Consider the following 24,590-nt stretch of genomic DNA (forward strand, 5'->3'; position numbering starts at 1 on the left):
TATTCGTGATACGTCGTTAAGGTTAAAGGTTAGAGCTATGATGGCTGCGCTCTGAATGTAAACAGTAGTGTTTGTCAGTTGTCCTTTGCTTGTGGGAGGACAGGTGAGAGACGGGATTGTTTATGTGTCGCAGTCCTGCGCTGTTTGTCGGTGAGAGCCAGCAGAGGAGATAACTCCCAGTGCGCAGTTTGGCTTTCAGATATGAGACTGTTGTCGCAGGCGGTGAAGTTTGCGGTGACTCACCCGGAGAGGAGCCGCAGACACTTCTGGGGCTGGCTCAATGCCGTTTTCAACAAGTGAGGCACCTTTTTATTAACTCACCTCCACCTTAACAATACATCACTATACGAAAGTCTTGAGCCATACTTTTCTTTTTCTGGACATTAGCTGCTTTTTCTCTCATTTTGAACCCAGTCCTTGTACCTGACTATATTCAGAGACTTAACCCTGACCTATGAGTCAGACAAACATAAAACAGGCATTTAACTCAAGGAATGAACCAGTTTTGTCAACACATAACAAAAAACTTGGCAAACACCCCTTTAAAACGTGTCTTTAGGCACTTTGCTACTAGCAGCCTGTAATTTGTTCCTGTTTCTGTAGCTGAATGTATGAAAAATGCTAAATATAATACAGTTTGATAGGCATAAAATAGGATTTTCACACCAACAAGATGATTCCCAAAGAGAGATTAGCTTAAAACTTCTTATATCTCAGCGTGGTGTGTCATTAAAATTGGAAACTGGACATGTTGAGTACAAAATAACAAGTGAAAAGCCACTACAGCTTCTACAGCAGACAAACCTATCTGAAAGTGATGTCCTTAAGAAATATAAAAGAAAAAGAATCCAGGTAAGACTTGACACAGGACCTGAGAGATGCACCTGGATCTTCTGTTGATCGATCTAGTCTTCACTGAGGCCTCATTGGAAATGGCCTCGGTTGAAGTATGGCTATAAAGAAGCCGTTCTTAAGAAAGAAAGAAAAAGCGTGATGTATGCTAAATCATACAAGAACCTGACCAAAAATCAGTGACAACAGGTCTGATGGAGTGATTCATCAATATGTACTGAAGGGGTCAGAAGAAGGAAACAATAGTGAGTATCAACAGCCATCTGTAATGCACGGTTGAGGCTTTGTCATGGTTTGGAGCTGTGTTTCAGACAACAGTGTTGGGATCTTGTCAAAATTGATGGAATTATGAACGCAGAAGAGCAAAAGTCAGTTTTTGATCCCCCATGCAATACCATTTAGAAAGGATCTGACTGCCAATGGCTTCATCTTAAACACATCGTCCATCCAGTAAAAGCATAGCTGGGTAGAAATGGACACAATGGGTCAGCTACAGTATTATTTTTTTCCCTAAACAAAGAAAAGAAAGCCCACATTGAAACATATCCATTTATCTAAGATCATATAAACAAAGTCTAAACAAACACTTAAACAGAAAAGCTATTTCTAGGCCTGTATTTATAAATTAATTTTCACTTTTGTTTCATTTACAGAGATTTTTGCTTGTAACTGTTTAGTAAAGATGAGGAATTACAGTCCAGTGGCGCTTAAAATAATTTTTTTCATGTTAAATAAACTAGAATAGAATAGAATAGAATTCAACTTTATTGTCATTGCACATGCACAGGTACAGGGCAACGAAATGCAGTTTGCATCCATCCAGAAGTGCTTTAGTGATATAGATATATTACAATATATATTAGCAATAATATAGATATGTAAGTATATTACAGAAATGGGTCTATTATGTTATAATGTACACGGTATGAAGTATGTTGTGAATATTCTATAACTATAAGTATGTACAGGCTGTAGTGAGTACAAGCTATGTACAGGCTATGAACTGACAACATGTTTGTTTTTGTAAACCGTTGATGATTAGTTCAGGTTTTAACATTTGCCCTAGTGGGGAAGTTGTCAATAGGACTTTTGACTTTTGTCTCTTGACCCTTCTTCCCTTTCTGCACCCAACAAATGTGACCCGTCACATTTCATCACATATCAGCATGTGCAGTACTTTGACTGTTTGTTGATCTTCACTCAGGGTGGACTATGAAAGGATAAAAGCTGTGGGCCCAGACCGAGCAGCAGCAGAGTGGTTGCTGAGATGTGGTGCTAAAGTGCGCTTCCAGGGTTTTGATCGCTGGCATCTCGACTACAACGCATTGCCAACTGGGTCTCTGGGCAGATACAAGATCCAGGCGATTGACGCCACTGAATCCTGCATCATGTACAAAGGGTTTGACTACCTGGGTCAGTGTGGAGAACATCATGTTCTTGTTCTAGACTCATTGACGTCTTCACCTAATGATCGCGGATGTTGTCTCAGATATATTTAAGTGTACAGTCACACACCTGGTGAGGCTGTTGTCTTTTTAATTAACAGAAAAAATGTTCATGGGGAGGAAAACATTGATGAATTAATATTGTGTTTAATGGCTGATCTCATATCACAGAAGAAAGAAAAAAATCCATATTCTTAGATTCAGAGGGTTCGTCGTCTGCACTTAAATATCTTTTGGATGCCTTTTGGATAAGTACTTTGTTAACCTCAGATATACATGCAGTTGTAGTCAGAAGTTTACATCCATGGACGTGAATCTCACAATTATTTTGAGCTTTTAATGATTCCTTTGAACTGTGCAGATGTCATTAAAGATGTGCAGCATACACAAATGTACAAATTTGAATTTACTTCAAACTTTGGGTCAGAAGAATACATACAGGCTCAAATATATACATACAGCCTTACAGATTTAAGGTTAAGTTGAACAATTTGGAAGTAATCTTAAGATATTCCATCCACTTTCCAGCTTAATGTCCGTGTCGTCTGACCATTAAAGGTTTCTCCAGAAAGCATTTAGCTTGTCCATGTTAGGTGCTGCAATTCTTCAAAGTATTGATCAATCCAATGAGTGCTGGTAAACAAATCCTTGTTGTGGTCGATCATGATCACTAATGAGAAGTTAATAGGCCCTGTCAAGTTAAAAGACATTGTAGAACCTTCAGCGTACTTATTAAAAGATTTAGGGGAATGCGTATATATATAGTTTTGAGTGTATACATCTTCAGCCCTGTATGGATTAGAAAAAAATCAAAAGCAAATTCAAATCTATGCACCCAGTTTTTGTTTTTAAAGTGATTAAAATGTGTGCTGTGCAATCATTCCACCCTGGAAAAAGAACTGGTCAAAGAAATCATTAAAAAAAACAAAACAAATTTAACTTTAAAAATAAAGTTATATATGTCTCGTATATAATATAACAAATTAAAAGCAACATTGCAACAAAAATATGTTACAAAACTGACAGACTGTGAACTTTAATAAGGGACGCTTTGATCAACAAGGACAGAACTCAATATTCTGTACTTCCAGCTTCATAATGATCTTGTTGACCTAATGATGGCACTGGGGGAACAGAACATAAGTCATTAGGACTTATGTTCTGTTAACATCAGTAAATCCAGATGTTGACATATGTTAACATAGGTTATTTCCCTTTGAACTCGCTTTGGATTAACATAGTAAAGAGTGTGTTTAAATTAAAAATTAAAGCCAAGTTCAGAAAGTGTAAATTTTGCATTAGCTTCGACCTCGACGGTTGACCTGAAAGCGATTCCCTTCCGTGGTGTTAACAAGAAAGGCGAGGGGAAAGTGCATCTCTCTTAGACTAATTATCTAAAAGTGACGCAAGTGTCCGGGATATTTTACACCAAGCAGGCACGCACGCTTTCTCTGACCTTGCTGGCTGCTGAACTCCAGTATATATATATTTAAAGGAGAGCATGCCTGAGTCCCTTTTCCTAAACGTGCTGATGCCATTTTTTTAACGTTGATTTTTCTAGATGGTTTGAAACATTTGGAAGAAGTCAAGTTCAATAAGTGTATCTACATTGAAGATGCCTGTCTGGAGAGGCTGACCTCCATAGAGAACCTGCAGGAGAGCTTGTACATGATGGAGGTGGTGTCGTGTGGAAATGTGACTGATAAGGGTATTATCGCCCTGCACAAACTCAGGTCAGTGTTTATTGTTTGCTCCAAAGGAAACAAATTTAAAGTACTGCTTGTTTTAATGGTGCTTTTTTTAAAAAAACAATCTTATAACGAATGAAGTAATTAGGCGATGCTTCCTCTCAGGAAACTGGAGTATCTGTTTCTCAGTGATCTTCCCGGAATCAAAGACAGACAGACAACAGTTGACAGGCTGCAAACTGCACTTCCACATCTGGAAATACAGCTGGACCTGGACTGATCGTGTGAATGGCACACAGCACAACATCCATTATTCTTAGGTTTTGAGGGTTTTTTGTCGCGAGAAGGTGTGGCGTAATCATTCACAGAGTTGTCATTTCGTCAGTCCAACAAAGAGTCAAATGAAATCGCTGGTGACACTAGTTCACTGTGATATTTATTCAAAGTAACTCCATATGTGTGTACATAGAGAAAGCAATTGAAAAGGTTTATTTTAAGAGTAATTTACATCTTCTTTTTAGATTATTTTGGCATTCATCATTAAATATCTGAGGACAAACAGATGGCTGAAAACATCCTTAGCACCAATATTCCAGAGACGTTGAGTACAGTGCGACTGCTGCTAATAAATGTTTGTGAAAGTGGGATAAAGGATGTTTAATGTCTGTATTTACTCCTAATGTCAATAAATAAGATTTTCTGAAACGCTCACGAGCAGTTTAACTTCATGTCCTGCATTATAACTTACTAAAATAACAAACAAGTTGCTCTTATAAAGCCCGTTATTATATAAAAATACATTTGGCAAACCAGGCAAGGCAGTACATTGGAGTTTTTCCTTCAGTCTACTGTGCAGCTACGAGCGGAGCAGCTCACTGCTTCTTGTCTCTATACAAAATCAGCCTGAAACGACGGCGACATACATAAACCAACATGACCTGCTGGGAGTAGTGCATAGACTGACATCAACGAGAGAGATACTAGAGACACCTCATGTGATACACCTCATAAAAAGTGGTTGGAGCTTCATTAAATGTGTTTAAAAAGTGCTACTGGAGTATGCGTCACGTTACTGAGCTCTTGGTGGTGGTTGGACTCGGATCAGGACCAGCGGGATTAGATGTTCGGTAGGTGATAGTTGAATTTGCGCAGGTTGTTGTAGTACCTCTTATTGTCCAGAGCTGGAAAGAAGCTGCTGCTGGTCAACTGTGGCAAATACTGTAGAGCACAAAAATCAGTAAAAACAAGTTTACAAGGGCATTTTTTTAAAGATCGATGAGTTTTACAACCTGAGGTTTGGACTCTGACTGGGTCTCTTTTTCAGAGAGTCTGTTGTGGATTTGCTGCCGTGATTATGATCATTGTCCTGTTGCATGACCGGTTTGACCAGTCGGACAGATGGCCTCGCATTTAATTCTAGAAAACCCCGGAAAACAATTCACGGTCGACTCTATAGCTGTAAGGTTCTTCGAGTGCAAAACAAACCCAGATCTTCACTCCTCCACCACCGTGCTCGACTGTTGGTGTGAGGTGTTTTACTGACGCACTGTGTTTGGTTTTTACCAAATGTGGTGCTTATGGCCAAACAAAGTGGAACTTTGGTCTGATCTGTCCAAATGGTATTGTTCCAGAAATCTTGTCATCTGTTTAGTTGCAACGTTGGAAGCTGAAGCTGTGCTAACATGTCCTTTTTAGAGAGAAGAGGCTTTCCTTCCAAACAAGCCACACTTGTTCAGTCTTTTTCACATTCAACATGCTAACTGAGATGTAGCTCTTGTTTTGTTTTTTAGTTTCTCTGAGCATTGCATGATTTGACCTTAGGATGAATTTGCTGGGATGTCCACTTCTGGGAACATTTTGGTTTTGTGTTAACACACACCTGCATGCTACAGTCCTGCAAACTGCCAAAAACCTCTGCTTGTATGGAGTCGGTGACCCTCGTTGATGATCATTAGATAAGTGCACTTTATTAGTAACACTTGACTGCTACTTACCCTCTATGATGGAGAATTGGGGACAAATTAAGAACAAAAATATTGATCATTTTGAGAATAAAGTTGAATTGTGGCGATTGCAGATGTTCTTTCGGGACAAACTGTCATGTTATGTTTTGTAGTTCATCGATGTTGTATTTACCTAAATTTCAGACCTCGGGACCTGATTATCTTTTATTATATCCTGATATATAATAAGTAGTATAAGTGGTATAAGTAGTCATCTATTAATAACATATAAGAAGTAGTTTTTGATTTGTAACTTTTAAGTGCTCGTTTTAATAGTATGAGCCGATATAGATATAACCACTGACAATTCTGTATTCAAGTTAAAACACAACCAGTTTGGCACCAGTTATCCCAAATATGATACGTCATCTTTATCATTGGAACAGAAGGCTGCTCACCCCGGGGGGAATGTGTCTGCGAGGTAAACGTGTCCTTTTGTTGCCGGAGCGGTCCTGCTGTCGAGATGTGCTCTCGTTTCTTTCTCTCAGGCTGTCGAAGTACGGATGCTGGAGGAGCTGCTCACAGGTCAGCCGCTCAGACGGGTCCATCCGCAGACAGCCCTGCACCATCACGTGTGGACAGAGCACCAGAATTTGTCAGTTTTGTAAAACAGCAGCAGGAAGAACTGCAAACATTAAAATAAAAACAACTTCACCTTCATCAGGCTCAGAGTTTGATGTGAGAGGTTTGGATACTTTTGCTCCAAAGATTCCTGCAGAAACCGAAGAGCAAAAGGACTTTTTGAAAAGACAGTCACAAGTTTAGATATTTCTTTTTGTTCATTTATTATTTCAGTGAAATGATCTTTATTCGGCCTTTTCTGACTGAAATAAAGGAAGCAAAACTCGTCGTCACCATCTGTTGTGGCTCTGGAATGGATACTCCACAGAAGAACTGGTTGTTGCTGAAGACCTGCTGGTGTCGAGGAATCAGATCTCCTGGAACATAATCACACAGCGAATAGCGAGTATAACGCATTATACCTCACCGATAAAATTAGGGAAAAAAATCGCTATTTTCTCCGAAAATGTAAAGGCATTTTACGCAGGAGGCTGATCTTACCGAGGGTCTTTATGATCAGGTACAGCTGGTCCATGTCCGACTTCCCGGGCCACAGAGGCGTCCCCGAGAGGAGCTCAGCAAACAGGCAACCGATTGCCCACACGTCCACCGGGGGGCCGTACTGAGTGTCTCCCACCAGCAGTTCAGGGGCGCGATACCAGCGGGTCGCAACGTAGTCGGTGTAGTAGTCACACGGACCAGCTGCCAAACACAGAAATGCACAAAATCCAACATCATTTCAACTATCAGTGAAAACACACATAGTTTCTGCAAAGACTCATTCAGTGAGTAATCCTGGAGCTGCAAACATCATTTAGCCGTTTTCCTGTAATTCAATAAAGCGAATGTTGTCAAAATTTAACCCAGAAAGAGACACTTTGCTCTTTTTCATTGTGTGACACTGAACTGAATATCTTAAGTTTGTTGTTGGGGATTTCTGTTGGTTTTCAGGGAATCATTTCTGAATGAGGGATTAAAACAAATATTAGTAACAAGCCTTGAACTCTTCTATGTGAATCTGAAGCACTGAAACTATCCAGCAAGTACTTAACCAAGTTTAGGGTAACTTTCATTAAGTTGTAAATATGAATATGCACTTGTAATGGTAACAGTGACCACTAAGGGGCACTGTCAACACTGTTGCAGCTGCTGATGAACTTACTGAGTATCCTGGCAAAGCCAAAGTCGCAGAGTTTGATGACTTGATGCTTGGTGATGAGAATATTCTCCGGCTTGACGTCTCTGTGGATGCACTGCAGAGACAGTACAGTAGAGTTACACCACTCTATGAACTTAACCACATGCTTTCTGATGGGAGTAGAAAGAGATTGTAGACTTCAAGCCACATTGTTATACGGGGGCCGTTCTAGCGTTTGTTGTGTCTTGGTGATACATTAACTGCTGGTCAGCCACGGGAAAGGAATTCTTGTAAAAAAAAAAAAAAGAGCCATAAAGCAGAGTGTTTGTTGGGTGGTGGAGGAGGGAGGAGGAAGGAATTGAAAAACAAAGCAGAGGGGAAGGTTTGACAACTGGGAAATACGCTACGTGAGGAGTCAGGTGGGAGAAGCGAGCGTGACGTCACTTACATTCTGTTTGTGGCAGAAGTTGACGGCCTGAAGCGTCTGCCAGGTTATACTTTTAACAAGATGCTCTGGGACGCTGTAGGACAAGGAGGAAATCAGTTAACTGATAGACAGAAACTTATTCGAGCTTGAAGGGTATTTGTTGATCTTGGAAAAGATTCTTAGAACAAAATGGGGTTTACTGGAAAATTTCCAAACACGTGATGACATTGTCAGAGACTGAGCTTGGAGCTTCACGCTTGCCTGCCTTTCTTAATGTAAGGCCTTTTATTGGAGGGAACAAGCTTCCTGATACACTATCAACAAGCCCAAGTGATGCCAAAAAAACAGACATTAAGATTTCTGCCATGTTTACTAGATTTAGTATTTATATTGTTTATGTTTTGTATCGTTATATTGTTTTGGGTCTGTGTGGTGGTGAACAAAAATATAAAACCCCTGGTTTGGTAAAAAAAAAAGTCTGGGATCAGTAAAATCTGTAAGATGCATGCTCTGGGGGTCATCAATGTCTGTGCAAAACTTTCAGTGTGGTCCGTAAAGTCATTGATGAGGTGGGGTGTGAAGGTGGTAGACCAGGGGTGCCCAATCCCAGTCCATGCATCTCTACTCCAACACAGCGGAATCAAATGGTTTGATTACCTCTTCAGCATGCCATCAAGTTTGGCAAAGGCCTGATAACAAGCCATTCATTTGATTCAGGTGTGTCGGAACAAGGTGCATCCAAAAGCTGCAGGACAGTAGCTCTCAAGGACTGGGATTGGGCACCCCTGTGGTAGACTGACCAGCAAACAGACATCCCTGGAGTGGTGCTGCTAAAGAGGCCAGTCATACAGTATAAAAGGCTACCTACACTTTATGCCTACGGGAGCTGCTGGGTCATGGAAACCCATGTCACGAAGCTCCCGGCACTCAGCTTTTGTGCTGATGTTAATGCCACAGAAGGTTTGGAGCTTTGCAGTTAGTGAATAAGAAGAATGTTAGCATCCTTCATGCATTCAGCGACACTCCTCTGTAACGTTGCGTGATCTGACACTTTGCAGCCGAGTTGCTGTGGATTCCAAGCACTTTGTGGAATCTTGGAATATCTACGAGGAAAGAAATTTCACAAACTGACTTGCTTTTTGTACCCGATGAAGGTCAGTAAGACCATAATGTTGTGATTTGATAAAATAATGGTTTGTGAGACAGTTTTGGGAGGAGCTTGGAATAGAAGTCGCGTAGCTCGTCACGGTTCATTTAGCAAAACACAAAAAAATACATTTGTTCTGTTTTCTGCTCTGTTTTGTTTCATTTCTAGTTTTCTTTTGCCGCTCTGTGGCTGAAGATGACAGTCAGTAATGGCCAGCCATTTCTTTCTTGAGGCACAATGTTCAACAACTGAGGCTTTGTTGGTCAAGGGGCCGCTATCTACCAGTGTTGCTGGGGAAATGGCTAATTCGAGCCTTGTGACTGGCGATTTATAACAATCTCAGCCCCTTTCTATCTATTTTGTTGTCTCTTCTTTTGAACCCGTCTGTGGCCTGAAGGCTATAGGCCAGGACTAGAGGAGGGCGGGGGGACTGGAGAGCCAAAACACTCCCTATAAAATGTGGCTCCCTTCCAGCAAAGCATTCTGGGAGGGCATCACTGTAAGCATACCACAGAAAGCCAGTCAGTCTCCCAGGAGATGAGCGTTGTGCCCATCAGAGCTGGACAAAGCGGCATACATGTTATATAAATGAAGTTTGGAGATAGCCGAAAGCCAGGTGTTTGCAATGCTGTTCTTTAAACATGTGCAGTTACAAAGCAACTACCAAGTAAATGCATGCATCTCTTTCTTTCAGGGAGGTTTTGTGGGGAGACACACCCACCCTCTGGGATGGCGGTCCAGCTCGTTGAGGACGGTGTGATCGCAGTACTCGAAGACCAGGTGAAGCTTCCGTTTGCGTCGAAACACTTCGATCAGATTCACCAGGTTGGAGTGTTTCAGTTGCTGCACAGACAGAAAACAGAAATCCCAAACAGACATTACAAGCAGAATCTGCTGCACAGAGGAGTGGCTCATCAGTCTCTGTCTGTATCTCAAACACACTAAACTGTTAAGAGAGGGTAATAAACATGCTGTTGCCCCTGACAACCTGTCCTATTTACGAGCTCCTGATGTCCAGCAGGCCTCCAGCGCTCCCACCCACTGCATGACTAATTAAACCACCAACAAACGCATCGGTACATCTTTGATAAATATGTACATCGTTAACAAAACACATGACTTGACCACAACTGAGCCTAAGCTTCCAATTTACAGCCTAAGAAAGATATTCAACTCGTGCCAGAGGCTTTTTTAAAAGATAACTCAATGTTCACAGACATGTCACACTGCAACTGAAATACTGGAGTCAGCTCTGACCCTGCAGGGTTTTGCCTTCATTTGATTACAGCCCTCTAAACCTTTTCTCAAGTTTGCTGGTTTGAAAGCGAAGTGTTTCCCCTCTGTCGGCAGAATTAATTGCACCGTGTCCCTCCCGCTGGCTGCACAGGAGGAGGAATGCTTTACATTTCCTTGCATTAAAAACAAGATTTAAATCCTCTAAAGACTGAGTTAAAGTTTCAAAACAACAGTTTGGCTGAGAGTTATGATAAAAACTTGATTTGTAAAGTAAAAAAATGTGAATGTTTTACGCTTCCTGCTAATAATTTTATCCTGATGAGTTTTTTATTTGATAAATGTAACTTCGTAAGTCATATATTTCGTTCTTAGTCACATAATTTTATCTTGCAACTCTGCATTAAGAAGACCAGTTTTGTAAAGCAGACTTTAGCATTACATGCCTCTTTTATTCATTTATCATTTTGATGTTTTTCTCTCGCAACTTCTGTACTAATTTGCAAGCTTCTGTCAGACAGGCTGCGTCTTTACCTTGAGCATCCTGATCTCCCTCAGTGCAATTTTTTTAATGATGGGATTATCCTCTGACTCGACAAACTTCTTGATGGCGACGATCTGGCCCGTGTCTTTGTTTCTGCACTTGAAGACGACTCCGTACGAGCCCTCTCCAATCTTTCCAATCTTCTCGTACTTCTCCATACTGAGGAGGAAGCAGTGCTCCTCTGAAAGGAGACAAAACAAAAACTTTACAAGCAGCAGTGGCAGCCTGAAAACAGACAAAGAGGAAAAGAAAGGAAGAAGGGGGCTTTACTTGATAATCTACTGCTTTTATGAATGGTTTACACAAGCCAAGCTGCAAAAATTAGCTTTTTTAAAAACAAACAAACAAACATGTTTTTGCAGCAATAAAAAGTATGAGCAACTTTTGACCCGTCAAAAGCATGCCTGCATGCAAGCTCGTTTTACAGGGATGAAAATGTTAGGGTAACTTCCTAAATGGCCCTGCACAAAGAGGGAACGTTACACCCATCTCCCAGCAGATTGCGTAACAAAAACATTTGCAATGCAAAGTATATTCGGTCATTTCCCTGAGGGGGACACAAAGATAAGACTAATAACATGGTGAGGAGAATATCAAAGTGCTGCACTGAAAAATTTGAATGCATTTCAAAGGGGGAAATACCACCTCTGATTAAAATATAACCTCTAAGTATAACGGCTGATATTTATGATTAAAAGCTGTTATTATGGTCCAGATATCTGAATGAAAGGTGACTCCTGAAGTAAGCAAACATAATTTAATATTTATGAGAAAAGAAGTACAGAAATGTCCACTTGGAATGGCCACACATTATTACATCACTTGCTGACTTCATGTATACACACAAATGACATCTTAATTATTATCTTTTTGTGTGCATTTACATCCTGAGCCACAAATCGGGAGATTATCTTTAATTTATTTGCACCTCAGTCCTTCTGTGCAGCTCCGTGCAACCTACACAAATACTCTGCAGTGGATGGATGTAGTAGTGAGGGGCCTTTAGTGAGAATCATCTGCTTCTGAATGGGAATAAGATGATGACAGATATGATCAACTTCAGAAGAAAAAGGATGGCCACACTAGCTATATCTATCCTGGGACAGTAAGTTGATGTGGTGGAGGAATGCAAGCACCTGGGAGTCCCATCATCAGACAGCAGACTGAACTAGAAGACCAACACAGAGGCTGTATTCAAGAAGGGTGTGAACAGGGTCTATTTCCTGAGGAAGATGAAGATCTTATTTATCAGTCAGTTGTAGCAAGCACAGCTACAGCTGACTGAATAATCTCATCCAAAGAGGCTGGCTCTGTGATTGGCTGCAAACTGGAAGCACCTTTGAAGCTGTGGTGGAGAGCAAGTCCCTGAACAAACTTCTATTGATCATGGATAACATGGATATTTTGATAGAGGCATCTGTCAGATAACATGATTGTTATTATCAACTATTCATCATTACTTCAACTGCTATAACAAAATAATGTCCCAAATAATGGATAAATACAGCACTTCCCATTTCATCTCTTTACACCTGCCTTCTGTAGTGCCTGGACACTGTATAATTTATTAGAAACAAAAAAAACAAAATTGCTAAATTGATGCCTCGAGAAGGTGCAACTATTTTTTTTTTTTTTTAAATACCCATGCTACTTAATTTTAACATGGAAATAAAGTGTTTCTGTAAAGCCTATGGACGAATAATCCTGACCATTAAAGTAGAATAACCCAAAATAAATCACATTTATAAACTTACTGTCCGTAAAATGCTCGCAGATGTTTCTTTAAGAGGAAATCCAAATTCAGGAGGACCCTTTTCTTCCTCCAAACAACATCAGCCTGCGAGGTAGACGATCACAGAACAACTACTCCTGCAGCTCCAGCGAGCTCCTGTTTTTAATCCGTAAAGGTGGTTAAATGAAACCTACATCCGGTCGCGCTTTTCAAAATAAAGTGACCCAACTGTAACTGCATTTTTTTCTTCATTTTTAATGCTGTCACTTCTTTAACATTATCATCATTAATATCCCTTGACTGTGCTTCACTTGCACACCTGTTAAAAATGAAGTATGAAAAGCATTTTATCTTAAAACAAACTCAAATCTTTAACTCCTATTTTGATGAATCAGCTGCGTGTTTAATTTTGGAAGTAAGATCACATGACTTCCGGTGCTGCCCACTGAATAAGTCTCCCTGAACAACAACTTAACACTTCTGCTTTTTTCCACCCTTGTGTCCATAGGAACCACTGACTCCACCCCCCACCTCCAGAGGAAAAGGGAAAGCAGGACTCCTGTGGATTATCACACCTGAGAGAGTTACCTTTGTCAGGCTGTTTACCTACAAACGTCATTATCGTCATGCCTGACTCATTTCAGTCTAACAGGAGAGCTCAACCACTGACACATGGGAAACATTTTAGGGTTGTTTTCTCACACATCTGAGTCCATGTTTACCCGACCATCAAAAACCCTTAAACCACATCAGCCTGATATCATCCAGTACGTAACACTGAGCTGCAAATTTAGTCTGGTCTCACTGCGACCAACTAGCCCAGGGAGTCACATCAGACTGAAAGCAGAACGAAAAAAAGAGGAATAATGGAAACTAAAACTCACCATCACCTGCTCTCCCTAACAAGAGATTATCTCACGACACAAGAATAACCCACAGCTCGTTCTCATGTTAACAACAGCTTTTATTATAAAAACAGTACACATTAAGCAAAGGGAATGCAGAGATGTTAATAAAACCTAGCAGTCCCTCATTTTGTCTTTTTATTTTAAATAAAAATGTACAAAAGTGCTTACATGGTGCAAATAATGATAAGTAAAGGGTCTATAAAAGAGGGAGGGGTAAAGAAAAATAAAAACAAAAGCATGTACAGTATATCCAATTTCTAAAAATAAAATAAAATAAATGCAGCAGAGCAGGAGATGCAACTATATTACAGAGCAGTAAAAATAACCGAAAGCTGCTTAGGTAGTTAATTTTAACACAACAGACCGCTCCGTCACCGTGTATAAATCCAACATACCCTCTTACGGAAGATGAGGTTAATAAATATTGCTTAAATAACCCACAGCACTTGTGAGTTTCTGTTTCAACTGATCTATTATTCTCACTACAGAGCTTGTAAAATCTCCTCTCAAGCTTACTAAGGTTTGCCACTGGCAGTAATTATGAGTGACAGACAATAACACAACAAATCTCCCATGGTTTCCTAATACAATCACAATTCTTGTGAATTTTAATGGCACTTTTGTAATAATACCGCTAGATAATTTGTTTGTAACTCAGTCCACAGAACAGGAAAGTGAGGAAAACGCTAAGTAATGATGATTATTCAAGCTTTTTACTGCTTCTCCTCCTGCTCGTAACAGTCCTCGCATTGTTTGAGATGACGGAGGCTACAGTTAACGTCTTGCTGGTGAAAGGCTACGTATGAATCCGAACTGACCAGGCTCCTCTTTTACTGACCTGCAGATCCCGTGATCAGTAACAAAAGCTCCCAAAAACGCTTTTAAACCGGACAATTCTCGTAACAGAAACGCAGGTCTAAGAGTGTCATTTTCTCCCAAAAGTGAGGCCTCTTATCCACTTTTCAAAGACCTGGCGAGTCACTGGCTGAGGATCAGTAACTGTTCTCATGACCTGCTAAAATATAGAGGTTGCTCAGGGCCGTGGGGTTGTCGGTCGGTCGACTCTCTAAGACCACCACCCTGCAACAGAAACACAGGAACAGCAGTTTGTAAGAAAAACATAATATCCTGTTTCTTTACACAACAGTCATTTAATGCAAGGAAGCCATTTTTCCCCCACTCGCTTTGCTTTTACTGGAAATCCCTGCTGCTCTCTTGATTTTCCACTTCGATCACTTCCTCTCGTCTACACAGCTCTGACAACAACGTGTCTTCCCGGTAATTACTTTTCCAAAAACCCCTACAACACGATCCAGGTGTTTCAACTAAACCCTCATTCCCTCATCATCTAAAATCCTGGAAGATTCTTCTTATCACTCGTTGTTTTCCCCACACATAATCTGATCAAAAAGGTCTAAAGCCCTGATTTACATTTGTTGGGAATCTATATAAAGCCTACAACGTAACCTACATAAGTGGTTGACGTTGCTAGCATTTATGCTGGTGCATTACGTGTTCATTACCACGTGGTTGTGTCCTGGTGTTTTATATGTGGTGTCAGTCATGATAGAAATAAAATGCAGGGACTTTTTCATATTCATGTTTGTTCCTGGAGTTCTACATTCCTTGACTTCCTGATGTCGTTTCAGGAATTTGCTGACATTTGTGAGTCCTTACTTTAATGCTATGATTATTATTTCTCATATTAAGGGGGTGACCGTTATTCTGTCACTAATAAATCAAAAGCTGTGGCGAAACAGCACAGGAGGAATTGATTGTGCTGATCAGGCAAATCACAATTACATTGACCTGAGATGGACATGAGATTATGCCGTAAGATTTCAGAAGGGTTATAGTGTAGCTAGACGTAGATTCCCCAGTGAAGCATTAATCTTATGTTACTGTATTGTTTTTTTAAATTGATAAAAATGGGTAAAATTGATGTTTTTAGTGATGAAAATTATGCATATTTTATGTGTAACACTCAAAGATCAGTTTGAAAAATGCAGAGAAACAACGAGAAGACAGCTGGTTGACTTCGTTCACCCACAGCTTTGATCAGATTATTGACAGTCTGATAAAAAAAAAAAAAGAAAAGAAAAAAGGCTGAACTGCACTGAAACTGACATTAGCGACGTGTTGCATAATGTTCGTGGTTTCAGTGTGCAGAGTCATGCATGTTAAGTAATCAACAGTCAGATGACGGCCAGATCAGGACGGCAGTGGGTGCATCTTCAGATGCCATCGGCCTTGTGGCGGTGACAGCTGAGCGGAGAAGCTGCAGTCTATACTGCCCGTTCCATCAGATGAAATTACAGAGGCGCGGAGAGACACTCAAACCAGGCTGGCAGTGCCCAGGCGGCGGTGAATAAAACATGGCGGGCTGGGCAGCAGAGAGTGGCCTCGCTCTGGTGCCACAAGTCGGGGCGGCTCCATCAGGAGTCACCGCTCAACGAGAGGTGCTGCTGGGAGATCGTCCTCCAGTTTGAGCATGCTCTGTTTGACTGAGTCTAAAAATCACATCCTGCTTCATCTGCAGCTGAGAGCAGTCACCACAGAGAGCGCAATCGTAATTTACTACAGTGTTACCTAAAAGTAAATCAATAAGACGATTTGATGAGGGACAACCAAAGTAACACACTTGAAAGTAAATGTCTGAGTGCAGTGACAGATGAGAATTGTCTGCTCAAAACGTTATGGGTGAGGAAGTTGTTTGGTGGTTCTCAGGTAATGGAAAAACACACCTGAGGGATAACGGTCATAAACTAGCGGGACAGGTTTCATGGGAATTATGGGATGAATAAATAGCTATACCAAAAAATAATACCAAAAAACAAACAAAACAATTAATAATAGAACAGAGATGCTTAAAAGAGGAGGGAATGTAGGCTGTGGCTGTACTTCCTCTACTGATGACATATCTGAAGTGTAAGGATCTGTACCAACCTGTCAGATCCAAGGAGGCGGAAGACTCTGCTTGGATCAGAAATCTCCTGGGTTACCTTCAAAAGAAACACACACACACACACACACACACACGCACACACACACACACACTTTCATGTGACAACTGGCTGTATATCAGAAGTACTGCTGGCAGTGAAGGTAAACTGTAGCGCAAGAATAACAAAATATAAAGCTTCTTAAACTGCATGGGGACATACACGAAAGGCTCTGTGGTGTTACATCACACCTCTCTCATTAACACACCTCTCTCATTTCACTATCATCTATTAAAAGATCTGCAGAATTCCCAAATTACTCCATCTCCTGTGTTTAAATTTTGAATTCACAGACTTCCCCTTTTATAACAGACTATCTAATGTTTTTAACAAGCCCTCAGTGCCATCTCTGCTGTGTACCTATGAGCCTGGAGCTTACTGTTACCTCTACTCACAATATGTAGCCTGACACCATGCAGGGTAAAGGACAGGGGCCCCTTCAAAACACTCATATGCTGGCATGTCATGAAAACTTGTTGACAGATGTGAGACAGTGAGTGGCTGACACCTGCTAGGTGTAAGACCTTGGCCCTGGGAGAGATCTGATCTGTTTAAGTCTAAACGAGAACAAGGTCTCGGGTGTTCACAGATGCACCCACCGAGGAAAGCACGGATCACCAGACCCGCCCCCCCCTCTGAATGCCTTCGCTTTTCACAGGAATCATAACAAGACAAAGGCTGAATTATTTAGCAGCTTCTCCCTGTTGTGTGACGGGTTTCGCTTATGATTGAGTATGAATTTTGCATGACTGCTGACATTTCGAAAATCCTTGCTATGGTCGATCTGTCAAGCTGGGCCGGGCACGGACTCGGGGCACAGACCTTCTGTTTCATTCGAGTGCTGCTGGACCATGTCTCACACAGCCAGCTTTCAAAAGGGCAGCCCCTAAGGCCATATCAATTTTCATTTAAGCAGAATGCTTCACCTCTCTGCGATCCCTTGAACTTTTATTGTACCGCTGAGCGCATCTCATGATCAGGTTAGCTTGGAATCCCTCTGTGGAAAGGTGGACAAATTCATTACCACGCTCTAACACAAAGACACGCTGTCTGCTCCACCTGAGGGCTAATCTCCTGGGATCACCTACAGCTTGCAGCCACACACATAAACAGACACTACGGGTCTTTGTTGACAGGAGAGAGAGGTGTTTGTTCATGTGTACAGCACACAAGCCTGTGTCAAGGATGTTAACACATACTGCATTCACAGTTTCCACCCTGGCACCTATCGAGGAACCATGAAAATGATGGTGAAATTTTAAATATCACGGTTCTTGTTAAGAGCACAAGAAAAAGAAAAAGAAAAAAGAGCAGGTTTTATTTTTCTCCCCAGGGTGATTAAAATGACTGTATTTTACCTCATTGGACTTGAAGCTCTTTCCTTGCATGCCATGTTTCCAAAAGGCCAGAACGCTGTCCTGAAGGCACACTGTTACAATACAGAGGAAACTGTGTGTTAGTGCACAAACAGGTCAAACATTACCCAAGACTAATCAATTTAATGCTATGATACATTTACACAGCCCTTTTTTACAACTTCAGTCTGCGCTTATAACTGGGGCGCTGCTTTACAGCTCACTCGGCTGGTTGGGTGACCTAAGTGCCGAGTGGGGTCCTGGCTTTGACTCTGGACCATTTCCTGTGTGTCACAAAAGGACCCCCTGATGATCCTCTAATCATCATCAGGGGGTCCTTTTGTCCCTCTGTGGGGGGTTACTCCCACTAGGTTTATATCTGGGACTCCCCACCATTTGACCTTAGAACTGAAGAAGCTTCTCGGATGAGAGGTGAAACGTCTTCAAGCAACTTAAAGAAGTCCAGACGCTTTTCTTTGCAAGCTCCTTTGACTACGATGACCTGGATGACTGAGAACCTTCACAGACATATGTGTCATTAATGGTTTCCTGTCTGTGCTCTACTGTCCCTGTCCAATGAAAATGTCCAAAAAATTATTATAAATCTGTTTCGCACTGGAGTTTATAAAACACTTCCTTTAAAATTAAGAAATGTAATCTTTTACTAACAAGAAACATTTTCCAGAACCAAAACTTCTTTTAAACACTGATGCCTTTCAGAAATCTCACCAACAGCTTCGATGCAGAAGTCAAAGCTGAGCTCAGAAGCCAGCTTCTTGTTGGATTTCAGTCTGCCCAGGAGATTAACGATCTTCACATTTTCTGGGGAGAGAAATATAATTATTGTTGTGCTGTATGTATATGTGTATTCTCCTCAGCGAGTGGGCCAATCTGAATGAAATCCGATCACGAATTTGAAAAAGTGCCGCAGGGATCTTGCTACTAGTAGTAATGCTGGTTGATACAGTTTGTGTACAGTGTACAGACACTTACGGTCCAAACACACCAACACTGTGTCTCTCTCCAGCTGGGTGACATGGATTGCGTCCACCTGCTGATTACCTGTGGGGAGAGAAGTGCTCAGTAACCGTCCTGCTCTCCAACTCTTTCTTCTATTACTTAGTTTATTTTGCAACACTACTGGATTTGCCATCAGTTCACTAATGCTACACACGCTTTTGTTTTTCTTCAATTTTTTTATCCAAGCATCTTGAATTCTTCCACAATTCTTAAAACAACGCACATGTTAGACTTACCTGGTCCAATTTCTGTGAACCATGATGAGCAGGAGTTGAGGTTGATAGTCTCAAAGCAGACCACCTGACTCGGCTCTGTGGCCTGGCTGATGGCAACACACACCAGAGGATACTCCTGCTCTGGAACCACCAGCATCTCAAACACCTTTAGCGGGCTGGGAAGAGGGAAGTCAAAGTGCTGCGCCAGGAAGAGAGAAGCAACATGTTATCTATGATCACCGGTGTTCCGCTGTTTAAAGTACAAGAGCATCAGTTTTATATAATTATGCTTATGGAGACACTTTCACAATGAGCTGTGGAGCAAAGGAGTAAAATCAAACATGCATGCAAGTTATGAAGCACAACCTTACTGGAAAAGCAGAGGCTTAATTAGAGATGTTCATGTTTCTGCTGTGAGAAAAATAACCAACTGACCTTGATGAGCATAAATCTCTGCATGGGCTCATACCACTGCAAAAGGACAATCCCAGACTGAAGCGCTCCACACAGGTACTTGTGGCCAGTATACGGGTTTCTCACTGTGGATCAGAACAAAAAGTCAGAAGAGCATACAAAACTAAAATGTTGTGGCAAAAAAAGGAGGCCATGATGCAACTTTTATACAGACACGGTTTAATATGCAGGGTTTAAAGGGGAAAAGCCACTCACCAATGCAGCACTTGTGACAGCCCTTTGTGTCAGGGATCTTAGTTGTCAAGGCAAATCTCCTGAGGAGAGAAAGAGTCAAGTTGTCGTGACCACAGTCTTAAAAGAGCTGATGACGTCTAGAATCAGGGAAGTTGGCCTGTGGTTCTCTTTTTCTCTGTACCGCTGCAGCAGTTTGTCACAAAGGTAAAAGAACAACAAAAAGACTGCACAGCATGGGCGTAGCAGCAACACTTTAAATGAGAAAACCAGTGGTGTGATCTTATCACAGTGTGTCAGGCGCCTGCTGAAAATGCGGTTAGATAATCTTATTTATGAGTTTCAGATACCAAACCAGGCCTTTCGAGCTTACTTGGGCAAAGGGAAGCGATGAGTCTGGAACTGAGCGGCCAGGCCCGGCTTCTTCATCTGCTCGAACAGCCCGATGAGATTGTGGGAGTACAGCTGGAAGGTTTTACCTGCACAGCGTGGGACACAGCGTATCCCATCATCAGTTTCATTACGGGCAATAATTTCTAAATATTTTTGACAAACTTGGATCTCCTGAAGCAGTTTTCACATGTAGAAAGGTTAGATGTGGACAGGGGTAAAAACAGAAGTGTGATGATGATGATGTGAGTCATGATTACCTTCTGATGAAGCCAGTTAATAGAATATCAAATCAAGCCAGGGGAGAGGAGGGTGGACAGTGTCCAAGGGAAGAGGAGAAGAGAACAGAGGTTAAGTAAACCAAGGTGCAAAACTGCTGAAGGTAAAACCGAAAGCAGACCTGACGCTTCATAATCCCATCTTCAACTCTTAAGATGAGAAAAGGAGAAGTCGTTGGGACATCCAATTGAAGACAGTTTGGTTTCAAATGATAGCTAGCACATCTGATTTCTATATGGAAGACACTGCTCTTTGTAAGCGTAGCCAAGGGTAATATAACTGCGTTTCTTCAGTAAAGGGACAGGCCGTAAAGCCAGATGTGCCCCTCTTGGGTCACTGCTACAAGTATAAAGCTATTAGAGAGGCTTTCTGGGGCTAAACAAAGTACACAGTTATTTTTGGGCACAGATATAGCGGATGTGTTGCCTCAGGGGAGCAGCCAGATAACACAGGACAAAGAAGCAGCAGGTTATGACTGTGGCTGTTAAAGCAGGAGGTTGTTATAAATCCATCACCTACCTGATAAAGACATCAGGTTGTTGTTGATAACGTACAGCCACGTGCATTTCCTTGGGAAGAGCTAAACAGAGATTCAAACACAATAATTCAATAACTAAACATTGGCTTGTAAAAGAACAGAGTCAACAGTCAAACTGTCCAATCAGAGCTCAGCAAGTTTTCTCCACACCTCAAAACACAAATAATTCATTATGATGTACCAAACTCTTTATTGTGTTTCGGTTGTTTTGCTCCACCAACTTTAGGATTATGATTAAAGATGAAAAGTGACGAGATCGGTTCTGTTTATCAGTCTGACTCTTTAGCAGATGTCTGACTGCTTTCTGTATACACAGGGTTTCAGTACAACAGCTCATTATGTCTCAACTTGACACTGAAGTAGAAAGAGAAATGAAAACTTAAAAGGGTCAAAATAAATTCTTAAAAAAAATAAAATAAAAAACACTACAATGCATGCACACACTTCTGATTATTTAAACAACTAAGATCAACTCACATTGCTTATTAGAATTGTGTAATGCACTCAAGTTCCGAAATAGCTGGTGTTCTTTGCACAAAGCCCAAACTGACTGAGATGTTGAAAGCTCGTTTCTTCCTCTCTGCCATGATTGTGTCAAAATTTGATAAAAGAACGTGATCAGCTTGGATGTATATCAATCAGAAGGAACTAATAATTTGTGACCAGTTTGTGCAGGCTACAACTGCCAGCCCATGAATAATTTATTTTAATTATGATCGATTTATCTCTAACAAAATATGTATCACAGACTTTGTAGGTAGCTGCAGTTAAACCACAGCTTAAAAAACCATTACTTAAACTGGGGGTCTTAGCTATTATAGACCAATCTCCAAACTTCTTATTTCTAAAATTCTTAGTAGTATTTATCAAACAATTAACTGATCATTTGCAGAGGAATGGTTTATTTGAAGAGTTTCAGCCAGAATGCAGAGTACATCAGAGTGCACGCCACAAACCGCACTAGCAAAGCTTACAAATGATCTCGTGGCCTCTGATAGTACACTCATCTCTGTGCGTCTGTGTTTTATATATTCAGCTATGAAGTCAGATTAAAATTAATTAGTTAAACTACAGGCATATAAACTGGTGTGTGAATGTGTGTGTGAATGGGTGGATGACTGGATGTGTAAAGCGCTTTGCGGTCCTTAGGGACTAGTAAAGCGCTATACAAATACAAGCCATTTCCCATTTCCCATAAAGGCTTGGATGAGCTACTATCAATCTTCCAAATTCTGAATTCAAATGAAAGTGAGGTTTGATCTGAATTCGATGATTTTTGACCATGATATATCCTTCAATGTGCACATTAAACAACTATACAGGACTAATTCATGCATTCATTGTTTCTAGGCTGATCAGGTTGCTTTTACAGTTCCATAAAAAGCCCCTAGTTAATCTAAAATGCTGCAACAAGAGTACCAAAAGGGACTATAAAAATATATATTAGCTTCTGGTCTTTAGCTCCCTGTTGGATTGAAAATCTTTTTCCTCACATATAAAGTCTTGTGTAATCTGGCCCCATTGTAACTCGAAGACCTCATACTATCATATTATCTCAACAGAGCACTTTGCTCACAGACTGCAGGCTTCCTTGGGTTTCCTAGAATTTCTAAAAGTAAAATGGTTTCAGAGCCTCCCTCCTGTGGAACCAGTTTGGATTCAGGAGACTATTAAGATTAGATTGAAAACTTTCATTTTTGATAACGCTTTCAGCTATGGGTGGATTCTGAATTATCCCTTAGTTATGCTGCAGTAGAACACCCATGATAAATATAATATAAAGCAGCTTTTGTGTATTCCTGCCTGAAATCAATAAAACAGTTTTATCTGTGTGCGTCCCATAAAGACTCCCAAGCAATAGAATCAGGGTCGAGCTTCACAAAAAATTACAATTTCATTTTCAAGCAAGTTTCAGCTGCTGTTACCTGCTCCATTGTAGCTTCATGCAACTCATTAAGATTCAGAGTATAAATGCCATCTTCTGTCCCAAAGATTAGGTACTGATCTAGAAGAGGGATTAAAAAACAACAACATTGTGTTAGTAAAATAGCCGAAACCCTCTGTGTGTGGTATGCTCACTGCTCTTTGTGTACCTTTGGTGTCTGGATGGATCCATGACGTGGCACAGTTGATCTTCAATGGACAGCCATCAAACACTTTAGAGAAGCAGGCTCCCATCTGCAATGAAAAGCAGCACAGCTCAAAGCAGGCAGCCTCTTAAATGTCAGCCAGAGTTTAATGAGCTGAGCTGAACCACAAAGCAGAAAGCTCTGTGGACCCCAAATATCTACAGAATGTACAGTAGAAGCTCAGACGAGAGTTTAATAACAGTCTCAGTGAAAGCGGGACGGCGGGAACCGTGAAGGACAATACAAATGATTCACTCACCAGTACTTTAGGAGTGGGTGGCAGGCCGTTGATAGCTGGTTTCTAAGGAGGAGGGGAGGAAATGAAAACCATAAGATAATATAGATGCAAAAGACAGAACAATTATCCTAAACTTAGCTCCATAATTTTAAAACCAGCCTGAACAATAAGCAAAAGAACAAAATGCTTGTGTGAGTGTCCTGTCAAAGTCAATTAAATATGAAACATGAATGGATGCCAAGTTTCCCCCATTAACCAGCCACATTTGGATATAACAAAGGAAAAGCATCATATTTGAGGTTTCAGTTTGAGTTCAGTCAGCTAGCTGGAGGCTAGCTGGAGGCACTGCATGTATCAAATGTATGCTGTATGTTGTAGTATCAAATGTATGCTGTATGTTGTAGTATCACATGATACTACATTGGAGTCTCATTGGATTATCCTTAATCCAATGAGACTAAATGTAGCTATTATGTGTTACAATCAGAAACTATAAACTCACAGGGAATTCCTTTTTCTCCTTCCGGTTTTGCTCACTGGATGGTGGCTTGGGACTCCCTCCATTCACACTGCCATCTGAATCATTATCTGTAATGAAAAACCAGGCAGGTAAAATTACACTTACACAGTATTAATATCAGTTCACGCTGTCAAACAAGGAGGGTGTGAATCCAAAGATCAACCATGTTTACATCAGGCTCCCTTACCTTTAAGTTCAGATTTACTTGGAGCTTGCAAAAAAAATAAAACATTTCAGCGCTTATGAAGAAAAATGAAGAAGACAAAGTATGCAGACTCATACTGTGAATAAATCTGGATTTAGAAATAGACACAGATATGCTGAGACTCACCAGGATCCGAGGAGTGCGACAAAAGGCCGGGGCTACTGACGCTGGCTGACAGGAGGTCTGGAGATGAGTTCTCCACCTTGTTGCCCTGCTCAGGTGTGCTCTGTCTGCGAGCCACTTGGCTCGGTCCATTCTCCGAGTTAGGGAACCTCTTTACTGTCACAGACCTCTCATCGTTAAGGCCCATTTCCTCTGATGAGGTGCTTGAAGTTGGCTGAGAAGAAACATAACACTACAACACATTTAATCTTTA

General features: G+C 41.0%; 3 protein-coding genes and 1 long non-coding RNA gene across 14 annotated transcripts in view; 2 read left to right on the top strand and 2 right to left on the bottom strand.

Annotated features, from left to right (window-relative positions):
* The first annotated feature begins 1 nt into the window (after position 1).
* On the top strand, positions 2-4,696 carry dmac2l (distal membrane arm assembly component 2 like). Its single transcript, XM_026151531.2, has 4 exons — positions 2-296; positions 2,057-2,265; positions 3,859-4,030; positions 4,151-4,696. The coding sequence occupies exons 1-4, from the start codon at positions 202-204 to the stop codon at positions 4,263-4,265; spliced, it is 591 nt and encodes a 196-aa protein (XP_026007316.1). The 5' UTR covers positions 2-201; the 3' UTR covers positions 4,266-4,696.
* cdkl1 (cyclin dependent kinase like 1 (CDC2 related kinase)) lies at positions 4,400-12,933 on the bottom strand. The gene is made up of 10 exons (XM_026151524.2): positions 12,793-12,933; positions 11,029-11,219; positions 9,983-10,104; positions 8,136-8,208; positions 7,712-7,802; positions 7,051-7,251; positions 6,844-6,926; positions 6,644-6,700; positions 6,387-6,548; positions 4,400-5,203 (listed from the first exon to the last, which is right to left on the bottom strand). The coding sequence occupies exons 2-10, from the start codon at positions 11,194-11,196 to the stop codon at positions 5,102-5,104; spliced, it is 1,059 nt and encodes a 352-aa protein (XP_026007309.1). The 5' UTR covers positions 11,197-11,219; positions 12,793-12,933; the 3' UTR covers positions 4,400-5,101.
* LOC145422356 (uncharacterized) lies at positions 9,137-13,838 on the top strand. Its single transcript, XR_013903638.1, has 3 exons — positions 9,137-9,268; positions 9,956-10,041; positions 13,279-13,838. It is a non-coding gene; the product is annotated as an uncharacterized LOC145422356 (long non-coding RNA).
* Positions 13,717-24,590, bottom strand: part of map4k5 (mitogen-activated protein kinase kinase kinase kinase 5) — a 28,401-nt gene continuing 17,527 nt past the window's right edge. For 4 of the 11 annotated variants that reach the window (XM_080293621.1, XM_080293619.1, XM_080293616.1 and 1 more), the window contains 16 exons: positions 24,341-24,569; positions 24,197-24,220; positions 23,992-24,077; positions 23,511-23,552; positions 23,216-23,300; positions 23,048-23,127; positions 21,104-21,164; positions 20,289-20,394; positions 19,940-19,998; positions 19,706-19,809; positions 19,292-19,469; positions 19,029-19,097; positions 18,765-18,857; positions 18,039-18,109; positions 16,625-16,680; positions 13,717-14,758 (listed from right to left, as the gene is read on the bottom strand). In XM_080293621.1, coding sequence (XP_080149747.1) covers positions 14,671-14,758; positions 16,625-16,680; positions 18,039-18,109; positions 18,765-18,857; positions 19,029-19,097; positions 19,292-19,469; positions 19,706-19,809; positions 19,940-19,998; positions 20,289-20,394; positions 21,104-21,164; positions 23,048-23,127; positions 23,216-23,300; positions 23,511-23,552; positions 23,992-24,077; positions 24,197-24,220; positions 24,341-24,569 — 1,431 coding nt within the window. In that variant the 3' untranslated portion in view covers positions 13,717-14,670. The remainder of the gene's footprint in view (positions 14,759-16,624; positions 16,681-18,038; positions 18,110-18,764; positions 18,858-19,028; positions 19,098-19,291; positions 19,470-19,705; positions 19,810-19,939; positions 19,999-20,288; positions 20,395-21,103; positions 21,165-23,047; positions 23,128-23,215; positions 23,301-23,510; positions 23,553-23,991; positions 24,078-24,196; positions 24,221-24,340; positions 24,570-24,590) is intronic. The other 7 variants (XM_026151497.2, XM_080293622.1, XM_080293620.1 and 4 more) reach the window with 3 other exon arrangements.

This window comes from Astatotilapia calliptera, chromosome 19 (genome assembly GCF_964374335.1).
Source record: "Astatotilapia calliptera chromosome 19, fAstCal68.1, whole genome shotgun sequence".
Taxonomy (NCBI): domain Eukaryota; kingdom Metazoa; phylum Chordata; class Actinopteri; order Cichliformes; family Cichlidae; genus Astatotilapia; species Astatotilapia calliptera.

Excerpts from the sequence above, each read along its gene's own strand:
- dmac2l (XM_026151531.2), top strand. The coding sequence starts at position 202 with ATGAGACTGTTGTCGCAGGCGGTGAAGTTTGCGGTGACTCACCCGGAG. Across the intron at positions 297-2,056 it reads CTCAATGCCGTTTTCAACAA|GGTGGACTATGAAAGGATAA; the intron begins GTGAGGCACCTT and ends ATCTTCACTCAG. Across the intron at positions 4,031-4,150 it reads ATCGCCCTGCACAAACTCAG|GAAACTGGAGTATCTGTTTC; the intron begins GTCAGTGTTTAT and ends GCTTCCTCTCAG.
- cdkl1 (XM_026151524.2), bottom strand. The coding sequence starts at position 11,196 with ATGGAGAAGTACGAGAAGATTGGAAAGATTGGAGAGGGCTCGTACGGA. Across the intron at positions 6,927-7,050 it reads CCTGATCATAAAGACCCTCG|GAGATCTGATTCCTCGACAC; the intron begins GTAAGATCAGCC and ends ATTATGTTCCAG. Across the intron at positions 6,701-6,843 it reads TTCCAGAGCCACAACAGATG|GAATCTTTGGAGCAAAAGTA; the intron begins GTGACGACGAGT and ends CGGTTTCTGCAG.